The sequence below is a fragment of the Notamacropus eugenii genome, chromosome 1 (genome assembly GCF_028372415.1).
Source record: "Notamacropus eugenii isolate mMacEug1 chromosome 1, mMacEug1.pri_v2, whole genome shotgun sequence".
NCBI lineage: Eukaryota > Metazoa > Chordata > Mammalia > Diprotodontia > Macropodidae > Notamacropus > Notamacropus eugenii.
In genome coordinates this window covers 143,239,593-143,260,729 of record NC_092872.1, presented here as the reverse complement: position 1 = coordinate 143,260,729, position 21,137 = coordinate 143,239,593, and the positions used below count along the sequence as shown (strand labels likewise).

At 36.6% G+C, this 21,137-nt stretch overlaps 1 protein-coding gene across 6 annotated transcripts in view; it reads right to left on the bottom strand.

Annotated features, from left to right (window-relative positions):
- The window catches only part of WDR72 (WD repeat domain 72), a 302,488-nt gene that overhangs the window by 219,950 nt on the left and 61,401 nt on the right, over positions 1-21,137 (bottom strand). For all 6 annotated transcript variants that reach the window (XM_072616190.1, XM_072616144.1, XM_072616164.1 and 3 more), the window contains 4 exons: positions 15,011-15,152; positions 13,439-13,687; positions 10,402-10,622; positions 7,417-7,612 (listed from right to left, as the gene is read on the bottom strand). In XM_072616190.1, the coding sequence (XP_072472291.1) occupies positions 7,417-7,612; positions 10,402-10,622; positions 13,439-13,687; positions 15,011-15,152 (808 nt within the window). The remainder of the gene's footprint in view (positions 1-7,416; positions 7,613-10,401; positions 10,623-13,438; positions 13,688-15,010; positions 15,153-21,137) is intronic.

The following is a 21,137-nucleotide window of genomic DNA, read 5'->3' as shown; positions in this document are numbered from 1 at the left end:
AATATAATGAAAGTTGGAGGAAGCTGGCCATGCTGACAAAGCAGGAAACGGAATCTAAATTTGTACCTGTTTCTACCTATTAGAGTCTGATAATAAAACCAGAAAATAAAAATCCATTTCTTTACCATTTCAAGTCAGGATAACACTAGGCCTCACAGGTTTCCGCGACAGGACTGGTCCTTCATAAAAAATTTTTTTAAAATTTATTTTATCTTTATAGTAGTACAGACTAAGCAGGTCAGGATGAGGGTGGGCCAATAAAATTTGTGGAGTGGAAAATTACTTCTTGATATGGCGACCTTATGTGACATTTTGGTGTGACAAGGTATGAATTTTAAAGCACTGCAACACTATTTTGGCAAAACTGATTGTATACTTTTTGAAAATTGTGCTCTCCATTTGGTTCAACAAATGAAGCTACAGTTGACTCACAATGATGGCAATCTTCTAAATGCTAGACACTTTGTGAAAATATATTGAGAATATTGGCATTTAAGGGACATAAGTCCTTTTTAGCAGTCTTCTTAAAGATGCATGTTTAATCTATGATAGTAAAGAATTACTCATTTCTCTGATATCATTATACACAAGGTTGCGCATAAGTGAATTTTCCAAATAACTCCCTTTAAGGGAGAGACAACATGGCTAAGTGTAGAGGGACCACTTTAGGGTCTAAGAATATGTGGGTTCATATTCTGATTCCGGTAAATACCACGTAGGTAACAACTATGTAAGACACCACCCTCAGTCCCCTATAGAAATATACTGCCCTAAATGGCCCCAATTCCTTCTAACTTAGTAGAATGGGTACAGCTGGCACTCCTATAAAACTGCCTTTAAGAATCCAGGTTCACTATAATTTCATGATGAAGGCATGAAAGAAATCACATAGTTGAAACAGTCATCATGAAATCAGGGACTGTTTGAGGTTTGTATCCTTAGCAACTAGCAGAGTGTCTGATATCTGATAATATATTTAATATATTTCTGATTGATTTTTGACAGTCTTTCAACCCCAAATTCTGATATCCCTGAGTCTCTATGTGAGTTTCGAACCCCTTATAAAATTGTCTTGCCACCCTCAAGAAGCTTTCATCCCTAGGCTTCTGTTCTGACTGGTGACTACCTCTGCTAAAACAGAGGTGTCCAACACATAGCCCAAAACATTCCTGAGTACAGCCCAAACAAGATAAAATGTACCTGGGAAATATTTAGCAAAATAAATAAAAGTACAATAGAACATAAATAGTGCTAATATGTGGTTTTCTAAGTCATGTGGCCTGAAGAGATACTTATGTATGGCTTGGTAGCCCCTATTTCTTTTGGAAATACCAAAAGTCACTAAGGTTTACTTTTATTCTCTGTTATTTAGCCGTTTCCTCTACATCCTTGCCACGCCCTGGACAACCCAAACTACCATGATTTACTGCTCCTGGGTCTCCAGTCATTTCCTCTCTGAATTCTTCATCCCCTTCTGGTTTAGGAAATGTGAACTACGATCAAATCAACTCTAGCATATTTGCAGGTTAGGAAGTGTCAGTCTATCCCCCATTCACCATCTTGTAACTCTGAACCGAATACCCCGCTCATGGCCACCGCTGCCTTTTAGATATTTTCTCCCTTGTTTAGATGTAAACTTCTTAGGGGCACAAACCATCTTTGTTTTCCTTCTTGTATCACCAGAACTCTGCACTTAATCATCACTTTTAAATCGTTTTCATTCATTCATTCATTCACTCTCTCACTCATTCATTCAAATATTACCCTCCATCGGAGGGCAAGAAGTGCTATTTGACTCCCAAAAAGAACCTGGAAGCAATAAGACACAGTCAGAGCAGGCATCTGTGTGTCAAGGCCACTAGAGACTGAGATTCATGTGGCAGGAATTTCCTATGTACTGCCACTAATTTGACATTTTCTTGTTGACTTAACAGCCATTACTTGGCCCGTACATTAATATATTTACTTTTCTATGCTTTCCCTTACAGCTAGCTATCATTTCTGACGATATTCTTGCTACCCGGTGCCCTCTCAATTATTTTGCCATAGTCTTAAGAAATCAGATGACTAGAGTTGTTAAAACTATGTATAAATTAAAAGTTGATAAGGTAATACTAATGCTCTAAGGGTAACTCTTACAGAATTAGAATCATTGAACTCTAGAATCATAGAATTATTCACAGGAGGAATGGGAAGGTACAAAAGACTTTGTTTATAATTAGCCTTCCAGAGGGTAAAGATTGCCAGAATTTTTACTTTATTTGAGATGCTACTGTTTAATTACAATTACAATAATAGATCTGATTAGAAGGTTAATATTACAAAAAAAGTTTTTATTTTTCAAGAAAGTGTCAAGAGATTGCATCTTTGTACAGCAACCCTGTTTACCTAATATCTCATACTGAGCATCAGGGATTTGAACTGGAGCATCTTATCATTAATAAAATAATCTCTCAAGTTAGAAAGAATTTTATACCATGAAAATTTCTCCACTCACCCTGTCCTTAACAAGAGCACACAGTCCTTTCAAAGAATAGTTTTTATCTTATAGAATCTTATCTGAGAGTCAAGATTTATTCCTGGCTTGTATTTCAGAAAAATGAGTATTAAATTATTTCTATTGTGTCCCAGAGTGATGGGGGTGACAAAGCTGCCCAGAGTTGTCACTACCCAACACACTGTAGGCACTCAGATATTAATCAATAATGACGTCTCCTATTTTCCCCCCTCCTATCTAGATCTCAACATCATAGGAAGGCTAGCAGATCAATACACAAAACTGGATAGCCCCATCACTCCAAGTCCAGGAATACTGCTTTGTTTAGTTACAGGGGAAAAAAAGATACTCAAAGTTCTATGTATTCTTCTCTATTTCTTCTGTCTATCCTTTCAAAAGAAAAGCGTTTTTAGCAAGACATCTAAGATTCAGATTCTCATCTAATAAAACCATTATTATGTCTCTTTGAAATCAAAATTTCCTCGAGTTACATTTGGTAGACGTGCCTAATTGTCTCAAATAACCAACAACAAAAGAAAAAGAAAACTTGAAGCAGCTCATTAGCTCTATCAAGTTCCACAGTATTGTACTTGATGCTGTGGAGGGATATGAAAGAAATAGAACACAGCTCCTGTCCCTGATGGCTTTCAGTCTAGTTACCTCACTCTTTTTGTCCCACTTCATTGCTAGTTTTAAAGCACAATGTCAACAAGGACTTTTATAGAAAGACTTGGAGAGGATACCTTCTTTCCTTTAAAACTGGGAAAACAATTCAGATGTTAGGACTGCATCTTATATAAATGTGCCCCAGCTGAAACTTGTTTTTTTAAAATTACTGTAGGGGTGCAGAACATGTTTCCAAGGAAAATTATACCTTCTAAATGTCCATTAGAAGAAGATGATTTATCAACTTATATACTTTGAGTAGACTTGAGTATACTCTCTATTTGATAAGGATCATAGAATCCAGAATGGAAAATCTGGAATGGACCCTACAGGGGATTTAATCCAAATCCCTCATTTTACAGATGAGAAAATTAAAGTTTGGAAAATTTAAGTGAATTGGGCAAGCAGGTGGAAAAACCAGTATTCAAACCCAGGCCCTTTGATTCCATATCCTAGCTTTGCCACTTGGTACCTGTATAATCTCGTACAGATTATTTAATCCTTGTGAGCCCCAATTTCTTTATCTGTTAAGTGAGGGGGAGAGAATAGATGAGGTTTGAATAAACTTTAAGGTCCCAAAAGACTACCAGTAAAAGTAATATTTTAAATCATTCATGAAAAGTTCTCCATATACATATAGTAGGTATATTAAAACATTGCTATTATAACTATTAACTGGAATAACTAAGAAAAAGTGTGCAAGAGGTAAAATCTTTTTTCCTCTACCTCTCATATCACACTTAGAATTCCACTTGTCCCTACCAACATCATTCAACATTCTTACTAGCTCCTTCAATATTTTTTCCAAGTGTCCAGGAATTAATTAAAAACTACCCTAGAATAACAGTTACTAATTAGTCACTTAAGGGCAGCTAGGTGGCATGATGAGTTGAATGCTGGATCCAGAGTCAGGAAAGCCTGAGTTCTGATCCAGATCAGACATTTACTAGGTGTGTGACCCTGGGCAAGTCACTTAACCCTGTTTGCCTCAGTTTCCTCATCTGTAAAATGAGCTGGAGAAGGAAATGGCAAACCACTCCAGTATCATTGACAAGAAAACCCCAAATGGGGTCACAAGCAATCAGATGTGACTAAAACACAACATCAGTGAATTATTGACACTTTGGTATGAATTAATGTAGCACATTACATTTTCTAGAGTTCAGAAAAATCCTAATCATTGCTTTTAAAAGCAAAATTTCAGACGGAAAAGCAATAATGATTGATGGAAGGTTTCAGAGGACAGGGATTATGAGGAGCATTTGAGGGTATTAAGCATTTCACACTTATCAAGTAAACGTGAAATTGTTCTGATAAAGTAAAAGAGTATGGTATTATTATCACAACTCAGGCCTTCATCACCTCTCACCTGGTCTGTTACAAGTTATCTGATTTTTCTCCCTGCCTCCCTGTCTCTCCCCCTCCATTCCAACCCATTCTTCAGAAAGATGACTTTCCTAAAAGAGTAATTCTGACCATGTCACAAACCTGCACAGGCACACATGCACACACTCAATAAACTAGGGGCTCTCTAGGATCTCTAGGTTCAAATGCGAACTTCTATATTCTGTCTTTAAAGCTCTCCTATGCTTCCTGGCCTTGTGCTGTCTCCTCTCCAGGCACTGTGTGTTCCTGCCACACGCTCCTTCAATGGGACATTCCATCTCTTCTGTCCTCACCTCCACCTCCTCTAATTCCTGGTTTCTTTAAGATTCATCTTAAATATGCAGCAGAAGACTATCCTCCTTCCCCCCACCCCCTTGCAGCTGCTACTGATTTCCTTTCAAAGGTTACTTTCAAGGGTGTGCAGGCAAAAGTTTAACAACCAGCTCTCAGAGGGAAAAAAATGTATAGCAGGAAATGACTTTAAATTTAATCTGCATGAACATTTTCTCCATCACTTTCTTAAGTCTAGACAATAAATTCAGCAGGGTCTCATATGTACTCTCATATACTTGTTGTCTATGTCCATTAGAATGCTCCTTGAGGGATGGGGGAAGGAAGAAAGGAAAAGACAGCAAGAAAGGAAGGAAGACAGGAAGAAAAAGGAGAGAAGGGAAGAAAGAAAAAAGGAAGAAAAGTAAAGGAAGGAAAAAGCTAAGCAAGGCAGAAAGGAGGAAAAGAAGGAAGGAAGGAAGGAAGGAAGGAAGGAAGGAAGGAAGGAAGGAAGGAAAAATATAAGAAAGGAAAAAGAAGGGAGGAAAGGATGAAAAAGAAAGGGAACCAATGAGATAATGCAATGGATAGCATGATGGACTCAAAATGAAGAAGACTGAGGTCAAATCCGGATTCAGATACTTGCAGGCTGTGTGATATTGGATTGGTTACTAAACCTCTCTCAGGTAACCTAAACCTCAGTTTCATCATATGTAAAATTGGGATAATAACCTACCACATAGGGTTGTTCCAAAGATCACATGAGATAGCATCTGTGAAGCACTTTGCAAACCTTAAAAACACTAAATAACTGTGTTATAACTATGATCACGCTATATCTATCTAACTTGCCACAGTATACAATAGTCAGTCAACAAGCATTCATTAAATACCCACTATGTGCCAGGCATGTAGCTAAATTCTGAGAATACAAAGAAAAGTAAAAAATAGTCCAAGCTCTCAAGGAGCTCAAAATCTAATGGGGAAGACGACATGCAAACAACTATATAGAAATATGATATGTACAGGATCAGTTAAAGATGATTAACAGAGGGAAGGCATTAGCATTAAGAGGAACTAGGAAAGGGTTCTTAAAGAAAGTGGGTCTTTCAGTAAGACTTGAAGGAAACTGGAGGAGTTGAAGTGGAGATGAGGAGGGACACCGTTCCAGGCATGGGGGACAGAACTCATTTGGCTTCATAATCCTTGAGGCTTAAAACATATTGACTTAATATCAAACTACAGACAAACTTATGAACCACTCCAGTAGCAGATTCTTTAACGAGTATAGGAGTTCTATCCATTGGGACAGAGGACAGCAGAAGATAAGGTAAAGTCAGTATCTGTGTCTTTCATATTTTGGCAGGAATCAAATCAAAGACACAGAGGTGGTAGGGAGGATGGAAGTTGATAGGGATACTGCAGTAAGGGAGTATAATTTGGGATGAGGAATATTTTATCACTCTAGTTATGACTAATCTGTCTTATATACTGATCCTTAAGGATCTTAGTTATAAAAGGAAGGAAGACCCCTAGTCTGGCACGAGGATGGCCAAACTAAAGCCTCAAGGTCATTTGTGACCTTCCAGGTCCTCAAGTGTGTCCTTTTGACATTTTGTAAAGTTTGAATTCAGTCAAAGGGCCTCACTTGAGGACCTAGAGGGTAGCCTTGAGACCACAGGTTCCCCAACTCTGGTCTGGCCCAAACTCCATTTGGGTCAGAGAACACAGCTCCTGAGTCAGGAAAAGGTGGAAGTTTTATCACAGAATCTCTGGACCTTCTATACAACCATGAGACATAGCAGGGTCCCACAGAACCCTGTTTGAGAAATACTAGTATAAACCATCCATTCTGTTAATAGTATCCTGCATAAAACCATTACTGATTAATCAATAAAAACTCATGTGGGAGTTTCACTGAAATGTACTTTTATAACAACTCATTTGCTCACATTCATTAATTACCTTGTCCCTCCTGTTATGCTTCCAGGATTTGCCTGAAATGAGTAAAAACCCATTGTTGACTAAAGAAGTCTAAGATTTTATGCAACCCAGAAGTTGATGGGACACATTTCCTGCCCTTTGGATTGTCATTTTTCCCTATCCCAAACACCTAGCATATACAAAGTTCAGTGAAAACACTCAACTCTCAGCTTTCCTGACTGGACTTTTGTCCACTTTGCAATTAATTATATTCCATTATTACAAATCATCAATTAGCCCAAAAGGTTGCTGAGCTTGTGAGTGTGTTGAAGAAGGCAGAATCTAATGATGATTTGAGATGAGTAGGACACTAAATTTCTCTCTTGTTAATAATTAAAGTAGATAACTTCTGTTTTTATTTATAGCTTCCAGAAATATCCGGCTCATTTCTGTGCACTGCAGTGTCAGCTAATCATCCGCTTGTCAGGATCTGACTTGGGCTATTGTATTTTATTATCGGCGCACTGGCTTCATTGAAAGCCATTAAATACAACCCATTTGTACTAAAATTAAAATCTCCAAAGGTTAAGCCTGCTGTGCTTTCATGGTCCTCCTGCCTTGTCATCTGCTTTGAAAAAATACAATTATAAGGAATGAGAAAAAATGCTATTTACCAGTTTCAATTTCCCAGATGTAAACAGAATCATCTGCACATCCAACAATTAAGAAATTTTCTACAGGATGCCATTTTATTGTTGTCACAGGGGAAAGGTGCTTCTGAGCCTTTAAAAGACACGTCTTTTCTTCAAGGTGGAGGAGTATCACCGAGCGGTCACTGCACACACAGCATACAATGTGATGATCTTTCAGCTAGAAAGCAAATGACATTATTTCTGTAGCAGCTAATTTGGTTTGATATTTCTAACAATTAATTAAGTTTTTATTTGTTTTTGTTGTTTACACTGGCAAGAAGGGTATGTAAGCCCTTATGTGTGACACAACTTTCACTGATAGATTTCCATGGCTCCTCTCTGTCAGCTCAAACTGCTCTATCAAGAATATGGAAAAACAAGATGATTTCTTAAACTCTATAAACTAAAGGAAAGGACAAAGATCACAGTGGAAACTTCTGATTTGGAATCTATAGTAAACTAAAGTTAAAAACGTGACAGATATACATTAAATCCAAGCAAAATAAACTCAACAGAAATAAGCACAGAACAAAAATGAACAACAATGAAAAATTCACTTGCTACCTTTCCCCAAAACAACTGGTAGATTCAGTCTAGGTTAGGCTTACATAACGTAAGTCAGTATTTCTCATTTGTAACCTCAAAATATGATAGTACTGTTCACAGGCCTATGTAGCATATATAGTACAAAATATGCTGAATAGTCACATTCCTGGGTTCTAGTATGGGCTCTGGCACAAGTAATATATATGATCCTAGGTGCAACTTCTGTATGCCTGACTTTCCTTAACAATTAAATAGAAATATTACTACTTGGCACTACCTATCTGAGAGGGAAATTGTGAAGAAAGCTCTCTGTAAATTGTAATGTATATGTAAATGTGAAAAATTATCAATATCAACATTATCCCATGAATTTGACCATAATCTAAAAAAGGCAGTAGGTATATCCAACACAATATAGGCAACCCCTGAAAAAGAACAGCTTTACAGGGAAGCACCACTCCATAAAATAGTTTACTCTTATCTGCATAATTTGAATATGTCTAAGAATATTATAGAAATAAAGCTGAAATTTAGTGAAGAATAGTTTGATTCTTTATATTTTGGGCACAAAGATGTAACAGCAAAGATCTTTCACCTAATATCAAATATTTTCCCCAGTGGAGGCAATCAAGGTTGAGTGACTTGCCCAGGATCAGATAGCTATTTAGTGTATGAGATTGGATTTGAATTCAGGTCCTCCTGACTCCAGGGCTGGTGCTCTACCTATGAGTCTCCTAGTTGCCTCTATTCAATATTTTTAGCCTATTTTTATTTATAAGAAGACAATTTGCCCCCCACCATAACTGATGTAATTACACAGAAAGCAGATTCTATAACACAGGTAATGAGATATTTTGCTAACGAGGTATAATAAAACCAGTGGTCCTTACAAAAAAAACTTTCTGAGTAAATCAGAAAGGGAAACGTTATAGGCTGAGTTAAGTCATGCTCTTAAGGATTTAAATAGCTAAGCTTTTGATAAAGTTCATAGATTTCCAGCCTATATAGAAGACCCTAGCCATAAACCTGATCATAGTACCAAGCAATGTAGTTAATCATCCAGAAGGAAAAACCATCCTATCCAGCATTTGAAAGATCAGTTTAAGGGAGTTTAGGGCACAGTTGAAGGAGAAGGTATACAAGGCTCTAAAAGGAGCTTCCAAGAAAAGGACCTCTGACAGTAGAAGGGAGGTGGAGAGGCAAGAGGGGAGAGGGGAGGGGGGAGGGGAAGAGAGAGAGAGAAAGAGAGAGAGAATCACCTATAGACTCAAGGGAAAAACAACCCTGACATTTGAAAAATAGAGCTGTGGAAATCTTGGGAGGCCAGGTGAGCAACCCAACAGCAAAGACCATGCACTTAGAAGGGAGATCAGAAAAGATTTCATTAGAAGAGCAAAGGACATGGAGACCCTTTAGTTTTGGAGTTGTAAATTGCCTTCGACCACAAGTGTTGTGTCACTATCATTCTATATTAGTTCGTGACCACTTGTCGCAGAGACACTGCGCATATCTGTGAGTGAGTGTCCCATATTTGGGAGGAGCAAGGCTCAAGAGGCAGGTAAAATGTTTTTCTTTTTTTAAATAACTATTGTTTTTATTATGGCATCTTAGTAAATGCTTTGACTAATACCTAATTATGTCTAGTGGCAGACTAGTAATGGGAAGCACACTGGTGGAGGCCCATGGGGCACAGCTCCAATGGATTACATTTTGAACTCTAGGTTCCAACCTCTGAGTAGCCAATCTGTAACGAGTATCCAATTGGGGGTAGCACAGAGGAAATAAGTACTATGCTAGAATAACAACCGCAATGTATATAACTACTATTTTTCACTGAAGATTCACACTAGTTCTACTTCTTTTACATCCTCATTCTTTTCCTGATATCATTGACTATAATTATCTGATTGTCACTTGATATTCTACATAAAACCTTTAAATGTCATTCAAATGTGAGCTAATATAATTATTGTCACTTACAATGTTTATTATCAGAGAATAATTAGCCAATTGCTAATAGTACCAGTGGTAAACCTTTGCTAGGGAAAGGGCTAGAAACTATTAGGTTAAATAAGGTCCCTGAATTTCCTTTCTTCATGCTAATGATGGTTCCCCCGTTTTTGTTGATAAGTGACAAGTGGTTCTTCCTACTACCATTTTGCCATCTGAACTATCTGTAAAGACTGAATTTCCATATCATAAAAAGTTGTGATTAACTTCAAACTCACCCCCACAAAAATCAAATATTATGTCCTTTTCCTAAAGCAAATGGAAAAAAAGAATGGAGATTTCTTTTTTAAATTAAACTTTAAAAACTCTCTTATGTTGTAAGTATAAACTATACCAAAAAGAAAATTATTAAGCATTTCAAATAATAATTAATAACACTGATTGAGTGATTATTTTCCCCCCTTTACTTACTGTGAAGATTTCTGGTGACATCAAAAGGCTTGTTACTGGACCTGCCCACAAAAAGAATTTATGCAAGACTTCTTCAGTTAAGATGTCCCACCAGATTACACAAGAATCTTGATCCCCTGAAACCATCCAGCTCGGATCTAATTTAGAAGAGTGGCTATGAGGATAAAGTAATGAAGTAACACTTCTGTTGTGACCTCTAAGAACTTTGTGAGGCAGGGAATCTGAAACAGAAAGAAGGTAAAATGTTTTTGCTGGCTCAAGGATGAGGTCTTAAAGTTTTTTGGATTGGTTTATATAAAAAGGAATTATCATGACCACATGGATGACCTCCTCTTTGAGTTTCTCCACATCCTACCTCCCCCTCAAAAAACTTCCAGATTTTGCTTTTGTAAAGTGACCTTTTAGACATGAGAAAGTTACCACTTCAGAATCAAGGAACAAACCTCTCAAGGGCCTGAGTTATGGGGGGACAGAATGTCCCTAAGATTCCATCATGATGGTATGTTACAATATGGTACAGGAGCAAGCATCTTTTATACCTTTTGCTCTTCTTTTGAAGCTAAATTCAAAATACTATATATTACTATGGGAGGCTGGGGTAGTGCAGTGGATAAAGCACCAGGCCTGGAGGCAGGAAGACTCATCTTCCTTTAGCTTGGTGACTGTGGGCAGTCACTTAACCCTGTTTGCCTTAGTTCCTCATCTGTAAAATGAGCTGGAGAAAGAATGGCAAACCACTCTAGTATCTGTGCCAAAAAAGCCCAAATGGGATCACAAAGAGTCAGACATGACTAAAATGACCGAACAACAACATTGCTATATGGGGAGAAAAAGGTTTGTCTTTACCAGAGTATAACAATATGGAGGCAAAATATATTGCAGTTCTCAGAATTTCATAAACATAAATTGTCGTTAAACTAGTTTAAAAAATCAGGAACTGCCTTAGAACAGATGGAGGGACACAGAAAAGCTTGTGTGGGAGAAGAAATTATATTCTCTTTTGCTTCCTTTTCCCCAGGCTAATCTGTTGGACATTTTATAGTTTTACACTTGACCCCAGGACAAAGTCAGGATAAAATGACTAGATATACCTTATAAAAAGAGGGGACTGATAACATAGGAAATTATGATCACAATAAAAATAAAATTAAAACAGCTTATAACAGAGGCAGTATATTTCAGAGGCAGTATTCTTTGCCCCATCTTCGTGGGTCAGCCAATGCACAACTATTACGTATACAACTAATTCTAAAGAGATCACAGCTCTCACAAATAGAATGATTACATCTATCTATCTATGTATCCATCGATAGATGATTCCCAGGTCTACCTATTCAGGCATCATATCTCTCCTGAGCTCCAGTTCCAAATTTCCTCTGACATCTGTAACAGGATGTCCATTATCTTGCTCTTCAGTTATCTTTAAGTCATGTCCTATTTGGGATTTTGTTGGCAGAGATACTAGAGTGGTTTGCCATTTCCTTCTCCACCTTATTTTATAGATGAGGAAACTGAGGCAAACAGGGTTAGGTGATTTGCCCAGGGTCACACAGCCAGTCTGAAGCCAGATTTGAACTCAGGAAAATGAGTTTCAAACTCAACCTACCCAAAATTTAATTCCTTGCTTTTGTCATCTTTTCCCCAAAACCTGTCACTCTTTCTTATTTCCTTATTTCTTCTGAAAAAAAAAAAAAAAACCACAACACCATTTTTCTAGTCATTTAGGTTTGTGACCATCATCCTTATCTCTTCCTTTGCCTTTACCCTAGCGTATTCGGTCAGCAAGTCTCATCAAATCTAACTACATTTCTAGCATCAGTTAGCTTCTTTCCTCTCAACTTGATCATCCCTCTCATTGAGATCCATATCACCTCTCACCTGAAGTACTAAAACAGCTAATTGTCCTCATTATTCTGATTGCTCCTCTCTTTGATTCATCCTCCAATCAGTCATAGCTACCAGCCTTATATACTTACATTAATTACAGCTTAGACTATATCACTGCCCTGAAAAGGAAGCTTTACTGGGTCCCCACTGTATCTTGGATTCAATACTCCCTTTTTTATGCCATTTAAAATCCTTCATAATCTAGCTTCAATCTATCTTTCATACTGATTTGAAATTACTGCCCTTCATTCATTCATTCATTCTACATTCTAGGCAAGCTGACTTATGTGTAGTTTCTATACACAGAGTATTCAGTCTCAACTCTCCATACCTTTCTTTACATTGGCTACAGCCCATCCCTGCAAAAACCACCTTCTTCAGCTCTACTTATAAATTTGTGCTTCAAGGCCATCTTCTTTCCAGATCACCCCAGTTGTGAATCTCCTCCCTCCCATAAAACTACTTCAAATATCATTGTTCAGTCATGTCTGACTCTTTGTGACCTCTTTTGGGGTTTTCTTGGCAAAGATACTGGAGTGGTTTGCCGTTTTCTTCTCCAGTTCATTTTATAGATGAGGAAACTGAAACAAACAAGGTTAAGTGACTTGCCCAGGGTCACACAGTGAGTAAGTGTGTGAGGCCAGATTTGAAGTCTGACTCCAGACCTGTACTCTATCCACTGCACCACTTAGCTGCCTTAGTTTTTTAATTTATTGTGTATATATTTGGTATTTATTTGTATATTTTTAACATCCCACACACCCACCCTCTCTAACCCCAGGAGAATATAAACCGCCTTGAAGAAAATGATCATTTTATTTTTTCCTTTGTATTCCCAGAGCCAAGGACAAAACCTGCACCTGTTCAAACTATGCCTTTAAATTTGTGAGAACATAGAACTCCATCTTCAACATGCCTAGAGCTCAACTTGTTACTCAGGACCTATTAATTTTTAATATGTAACTTATTGCAATATAATAAGCTGTCAAAAACTATACAAAACTATGAACAAACAATAACTACGGCCACCCTCCTGATACACCCATCAGAAACCAATCTGTCTTATTTAGCTTAAACCCAGCGCTTCTTGTTACCATGAAACATTACTTCTAATTTGGATTGACGTTGTTTAATGAATTCAACTAATTACCTTTTTTAAATAAGGCATTGTCTTCCAAAAGTCCTGCTTTCGCTGCATTTAAGGCAAGTGTTATGAAGATCCTCCCATCTTCACATCCACATATTAGTTTGTCAAAATTTGGAATATACATAGATGAAGTGACTGCTGGACTTCCAACTCCATCTTCAAGAGCACAGAAACCATCAATAATGCTAGGTGACATAGTGCGATGCTTGTCAAAATTATCTTGAAGAGTGTAAGTGGTAGTTATTGGTATATCTAGAAAGGGTAGAGAGAGAAAGATGAATAAAAAAAGTGTCTTTGATAATCTATCACAATCACCAAAAGAAGTGAGTCAATGTGTCATTGGGCCAGCCAAAAAATTCTAGCTACTTAACAATGGCACACAAATTGGCTAACTGTAATTCATTTTTTGTAATTCAAGGTCCTCTACCCCTGGATCCTGGGACCTATCATCCTGAAGGGCATGATCAGGGTAGACTGATATTAAGGGATCCATCATAGATTGGAGCAACCAAAGATACCAGAGAAGTCTTGGGATGGTGGAGTTGGTTCTGAGGAATATCATATGGTGCTTTCAGTGTGACTTAGCCAAAGACGGGAGGAGAACAGAGTTGTAGTAATGTGGTGGTAGAAAGAATACTAGATATGGAGTGAAAAGCCCTAGGTTTAAAGACTGGTGACAATGTCAGTCAAACGAGAAGGTTAAGATTAGATGACCTCTAAGGAAGCTTTCTTCTCACTCTAAAGCTTCTGAGGACATTATATGGAAAGTTTCAGTCTGAAAAATGACAAAATATTTGAATATTTCAAAATAGTGTCATGCTCCAACCGCATTTCTGAGGCTTGGTAGCTATCACAAACACTCTATATGGTGTGTTTCACTAGGGTCACGTTCAGTGCCACTCTGGCCTCTCACCATCTTGCACTTTGAATTCTGAGGATACTTCAGCAGCTGTTGAACATTTTGGGGATTTAAATAAGGTTTGCGAAAGTCCCAGAGACCTTTAAGAAACTCATGATCATACATCATAAATTTATAGTTGGACGGGGGGGGAGGTGCCCAAACTATTGTCTAGTCCAACCTCCCTCATTATACATTTAAGGAAACTAAGACCCAGAAATGAAGTGACTTGCCTAAGTACATATAGGTCATAAGTAGCAGAACCTACATTTGAACCAAAATCCTTGGATATCAAAATCAGGACTCTTTTCCTAATGTCGTAGTTGCTTCTTCAAATATTCAATTCAAATTCAAAATAATGTCATAGTTGCGTCTTCAAGTCCAACCTCTTTGTTTTACAAATAAGGAAACTGAGCCTAAGAGAAGTAAGACAAACTTGTCCATGGTCATACAGCTGAGGTGGAATTTGAAACAGGTCTTCCTGACTCCAAATTCAGTGTTATCCCTACTGATCTATTATACTATACCAAGCCAAGCTTGGATAAGTAAAATCACTCTCCCTCTGCATCATACTACCACCCAATCTTCTCCTCTCACTTTCAGAGTCAAATACAAAGATCCAGAAGTTTTCCCCAGACACAGCACACATTTGGCAAATGGAATAACTTTTTTTTTACCTTTTGGGGAACCATCAAACTTTGATACTGGAACATCAGGGATATGCCACAAAGTGATTCTTCCAGACATTTCTCCTGAGAAGAGGACTTTATAGAAAGGTTCCTTCCGTTCATTGAGATAGCCCATAACAAATGGATAGCTCTGTATCAAAATAATTCAAAATTTTACATACAAGGGAGAAGACAAAGACTGAGAAATAGTTGTGATGAATGGGGAATAAAAGAAAAAGGAAAAGGTTAACACACAGATTAACTTTCTTGTATAAATGCCTCACTCTCTTCAAGTCTCTAACCTTAATCTGGAATGGAAACAAGGAAGTGACCAGCTTTAAAGGAAACTCTGGGCACTGTGCAATTAGACTCGGCCACTAGGTAGTTTTCAGTGTTTTCAAAAAGGAGAGAAAATATCCTAAATATAACATTTGCCCAGGGAGTACTCAAAGGCTTAGGTTGAATGACCTTAATAGCCCCTTATAGGTCAAATGTTCTATGACCTTCCATGAAAGATGACCTTTTCTGAACCTGAGTTGAAAGAAATTCAAAAGGTAAACTAAATCAATTAATTCTGTTATCCAACATAATCTTTCCTGGATGATTCCCAGGGTACTTCAGGATCTTGTAATGATCTCAACTATTTTCCTGGTTCATCTAATATTCTCATTTGTATTTGCATTATACCTATCTAGCCCTTCTACTACAGACTAATAAGCTAGGTTAGAGTCAACTAATTCACTTTGCATTACTGTAAATCCAAAAACAGGGGTTTGGTAGGGCCAAGAATAAAACCAAATGCTCCCAATCCACCCAAATCCACTTCTTTCCACCCCAACAAATTACCTTCATTAATTCCTGCCACCAAGTAGGAATAATTTTTAAATTTGTGAAATTTTAAAATGATTATAAAGATGAATTTTTTTGTTAAATAAAAGGCAAAAAATCTGCAAATTGAAAACATGATTGCTTTCCAACTCAGATTTACACTTGTCAGATATATGATGGCTTCTTTACAGAGTCAACCTACTACTAAAAAGTACCTATAAAATAAATATAATTGTCAAAAGAAAGAGAATGTGATTTTGAGAAAATGGAAGGAAAGGAAGTAAGATATAAATCTGGGAAGGCAGACAAAATTCTGCAATCTATGTATCTATCAGTGAATTAGTCATTAGGCATTTATTGAGTATCTACTATGTGCCAGACATATGCTAGGTGTTGAAACTAGGAGAACTCTTACTGAGGATCTTTTAGCAGTTTACCAAACTGATGAGAGATCTATTTCATTTGACAATATGAAGCACACTGTCATGTGAATTGCTTAGGACAAACAATAATTTTTATTTGGTTTCATTTTGTGATAGCAATGGTCATGTGATTTTGGGGTTTTTCTGACCTAGACCAGATAAAATTGCATTCATGTGGCTTCCCCAATTTGACTTAGTTCTCATATCAACTGGCTGTTGGTTTTCATGTCTTATATACATTTCATTGCCCCTTTTGTTGCTTTTTTTAAATTCTGTGGTTTTACTGAATTGATATTGCTCCATGGAAACATGGAAAAGTTATAACTTTTAATGAGCATCCTCATTAATGAGCACACTTCAATGAGTGTTAGAGATATTGTAGCAGCTACTCAAGCATTTCAAAGATCAGTCAGGCCCACAGGAAAACAGGAACAGTTGCAACAAAAAGAAAATATGCTTGAAAATAAAAAGCAAAACTAAGAAGTGACAAACTATAGTTGCAGAACAGCCTAATTAATCCTTAGAAAATAAGCAAAGACTTTCAGAGGAACCTGGCAGCTGAAGAGGCTGTTACTGATGGATGCCTCTACCATGACATACAAGCTTTTCAAAGTTGAAAGAATACTGCGTGTAATTTTTTAAAACATTGCTAACTGCTGCTATGAAGAAGGGAAAGAAAGATCAAGATAGCACAAAGACTGCAATGCTGAAGATTGGAAAGACATAGAAAAGGTGGTGAAGTTGCTCCTATTTTAAAGGGTAAGTCAAAAATTTTGGCACAAAAAATCCAGGTAAGTCTCTAAGATCTAGACTTTTTCATAGGACTAGTTTTATATTTTATATTTTTATGATCCTGCATCCCCCAAATTGCTTTGGGGACTTTTTACTTCCCAGGTCTGGAAGTCTTATCCTCATTGAAGGAATGATAAATTCTGGTAAACACAGTAACATATTGAAAAGTAAAATCATTCTAGAATTATAGGAATTCCCAAATAGAAAGAAAATACTATAATACAACTTTATGCAATTCAACACATGGCAAAAGGTTAAGAAATTTTAGAAATGGAAATAAAAATGCTTTAATAGGCTGGGAATTTGCCTGATAAAGTAAACTTCTTTGTCAGAGGTAAAAAAAACAAAAAAAAAACCAATTCTAGGACATAATGATTTTTTTAAAAAATTGCTGAGTGATTTGATGGTCTCCCCCCCCACCCTACTTTTATTCTAAATTCTTTCTTATATAGAATGGTACTCCTGGAGAAAAAATTACAGATACATTGCAGACAATATAAAAACAAAAAATACCAATGAAAATATTTTTTTTTCCAAAAAGGAAAAGTGTAGGCTGCATATACTCAAGACTAGACTTGGAACTTGTACTGATGTCAAAAGTATATTTAATATACAATATGATGAAAGTGGAATTTCATAATGAAGAATTAAAGATTATTAAAATTGTGAACTCCACCTAATGTCATATAAAGCAAGTGACTGTACCAAAAGTCTGTTACATATTAAAAAATTTTTTAAGATAGAATAAGCAGTAAGATTTTTTTGTATGTCAATAAATTTAATTATTTTACTTTGTCTCAGTTAATTTGTATGCAACTGCAATTTTGTATAGAAGAACTGCCCTTTTCAGTGTTTTTCTTTTGCTCTCTGAAGATCTACTGCATTTTCATTCATTTCAGTTCCACTGACCTCTTTCTTCCAAACACTAGGACAGGAACTATGTGTACTTAATTGATATTATACAGCAGAGAGTTTGGTGCCATAAAAGAATAAATGTTTCTTAAATCATAGAATCACAGATCTGGAGTTATTTCTAAGCTACCTTTGAAATTATGCATCTAATAAGCTCATTTTACAAATGAACTTATTGGGAGCACAAAAAGTAAAATAAACTTTCTTTTAGTTACATAGATAGTTTAAGAGCAGATCTTGGATTTGAAGCCAAGTTCTTATATGATGATTGCTGCCGTTCAGTTGTTTTTCAGTTGTGTCTGATTCTTTGTGATCCCATCTGGGGTTTTCTTGACAAAGATACTGGAGTGTTTGCTATTTCCTTTTCCAGATTACAGAAAAGGAAACTGAGGCAAACAGAATTAAGTGACTTAACCAGTCCCATAGGTAGTGTCTGAGGCCAGATTTAATCTCAGGAAGATAAGTCTTCCTGACTCCAGGTCCAGCATTCTACTATATCACCTAGTTGCCACCTTTATGTCCCAAACCCACTGTTAATTTCCCTGTACTATACTGCTTTTTATCCTCCTGAGTCTGATTTTTTTTTTTTGAAGGAAGATGGAACTCTTAGAAAAATGAGAATGGGATGGCAGGGAATACATCAGGAGATAACAGTTAATATGACAATTAACATCTTGGTATCTCTGACTTCCACAAAGTCCTACTCCAAAGCCTTACAGTATGAAGGTGACCTTATTTAGATTACCAAAAGGTAGATAAGCAAAGAATGAGAAAAGGCTTTGATTATAAACTGGCAACAAACTGTGTCTGCTCCATGAGGGCAAGTCAAGGATATGCTTATCACTAGACATCTACCCCTTTGGCCATGGCAAACAATGAAGCAAAGAAAAATACAAAATGGCCCCCGTTCTATGTAACCATCTTATACTTTTGAGGTAATAGTAGCAGAATGCCAAAAAAAAAAGAATACAACTCTAAGAGTCACATTTTGACTTAAACATTAATTGTAGGTACTTCAAATGTGAGATCCTTGTCCAATGACCAAAGAGAAAGTATACTATTTGAGGAACTTAGTTATGTCAAATTTGACATTCTCAAAGTAAAAAATGTATCCATTTTCAATAGAAATAAGATACTTTCAACATAAACAAAACGAAAAGATGGAACCCACAATAAATGAGAGGCTAACTCACAGCTTCTTCTTGTACATGCAAATAATGGAATTAGCAGAGCTGATTGTGCCATGAGCCCAAAAGCAACAGGAAACATAATTTCATGGAACATTCGGTTATCTGGTATTGTGGTAGCATGACTAAGTATTTACAAAATGATCCACAGAAAAATAATTCTAGCAAAACTTCAATTTCAGAGGACATGTAGGAATGTGTTAGAATAACCTCAATTTATACTCCACTATTTTGCGCAAGGCAGATAATAATCTGTCCATATTATTCCCTCATCCACTCCACCTACTGATCTCCCTGACTTCATTTAAGTCACAAATGAAATTCCATCTTTTACTGGAAGTTTGCCACAACAACCTATAATTCTAATGCCTTCCCTCTGTTAATTAGTACCTTTTTGTTCTCCATGTACTTTGCTTTGTATATATTTGTATGAATGATGTCTCCTCCATGAGATTGTAAGCTCCTTGAGGGCAGGGAATGTCTTTTGCTTCTTTTCATATTCCCTATGCTTAGAGGAGTGCCAGTCATATAATAGGTATTTAATATTGATTGGCTGATTGATTGTCATAATACACAAACTAAAACAGCTACTGCAAATGAACAATAAATAGATCGGAGAATTGAAAAGAAGTGTGAGATAGATTTCCCTTGGAAAACATCAACACTTTTTATAAACCCCAAGCTTCTCCTGGAAACAAAAACTCAACTTTTTAACATAAATATTCTTTTTGCAGAAATCCCAGTGAGGTTGGGATTCATGGAATACCACAGTTTCATAAAAATTAAAGTGGAATTTGAACCAAAGGATAATGATAAGGTGATTTGTACACGTGGGCTACAATATAGTAAGAATGAAGAACTACACAGAAAAGCAGCCTATAGGACTTCATAACAGATACATAAACAGAAAAATAACTGACTGGACATGAAATGAGAATAAGGAACAACATGGAACAACAACCATGTATTCCTTTGCTATTTATTCAATGGCTTGAAAAGTAGAAAAAGCCACCTAGTGTGTTAGATGGGTGTTCTGATTAAGATTTGGAAGAAGACATGATCAATAGTTACAGAAGAAGGGCAGAAATGAACGAGTATGGCCAAGACTCAGGATCATTTGTGATCTGAAGCCATAGCAACGATCTCTGAAGCCAAATATTGAACTAAATAACTGTCATAATGAAGAATTTTTAGTTTAAAAACCAGCAATGTGGAATGACTGGGGAGATTGGTGTCTCCAAGGTGGTAATCTGGTAGGTAAGGGGGAACGTGCTGCCTACTGATCTTTATTTTCTGAAAGTTAAAAAAAATAAGAGAATATCAAATAATGAACATAATAATAAAATTCTTGAACTCCCAGTGCATTTTAACTGCACAGCACTGAAGCCATTTTTTTACACTGAATATTTTAGTTATGAAGAGAAAGAAAGATATTAAAAGCAGTAATTAAATAATGCTTTGGGCAAATTATAGACTGAAAATTCTGTTTTTCCAGATAGAATACAAAACAGCATTCTGGTAGCCATTTTCAAATAATTTAAAAATAATCACCAGTGCCATACCTGAATTGAAACATTCCTTCATTTTCCAATTTTTTTGTTGTAATCACCTATTTAGAAAGTATCTATAAAACTTCACAAATAAGTTTAAGAGGAAGCAATTGTCTGACTTCTCAACATTTATGGTTGACTAATTAAGCATGCCATCAACCAATAAATAGCAACATGTACTCTTGGTTGTCATATCAATCATACAAAAATATTTCATTTTTCTTGCAGTAAGTATTCTAGAGTTTAACTGATAACCCAGTTCAATATCTTTAGAAAGCTTGAGGATGATTGTAATAATTACACACCAGACCAAAGACTGCAAATAAGGTCCCCAAGTTTGCCCTCCAAGTATGAGGGGACAAAGAAACGTCACTCTCTACAAGTCCGTAAAAGGCATTGCAGCTAGGGATGGGGGTGGTGGTGGAAAGAATGAACACATAATGAA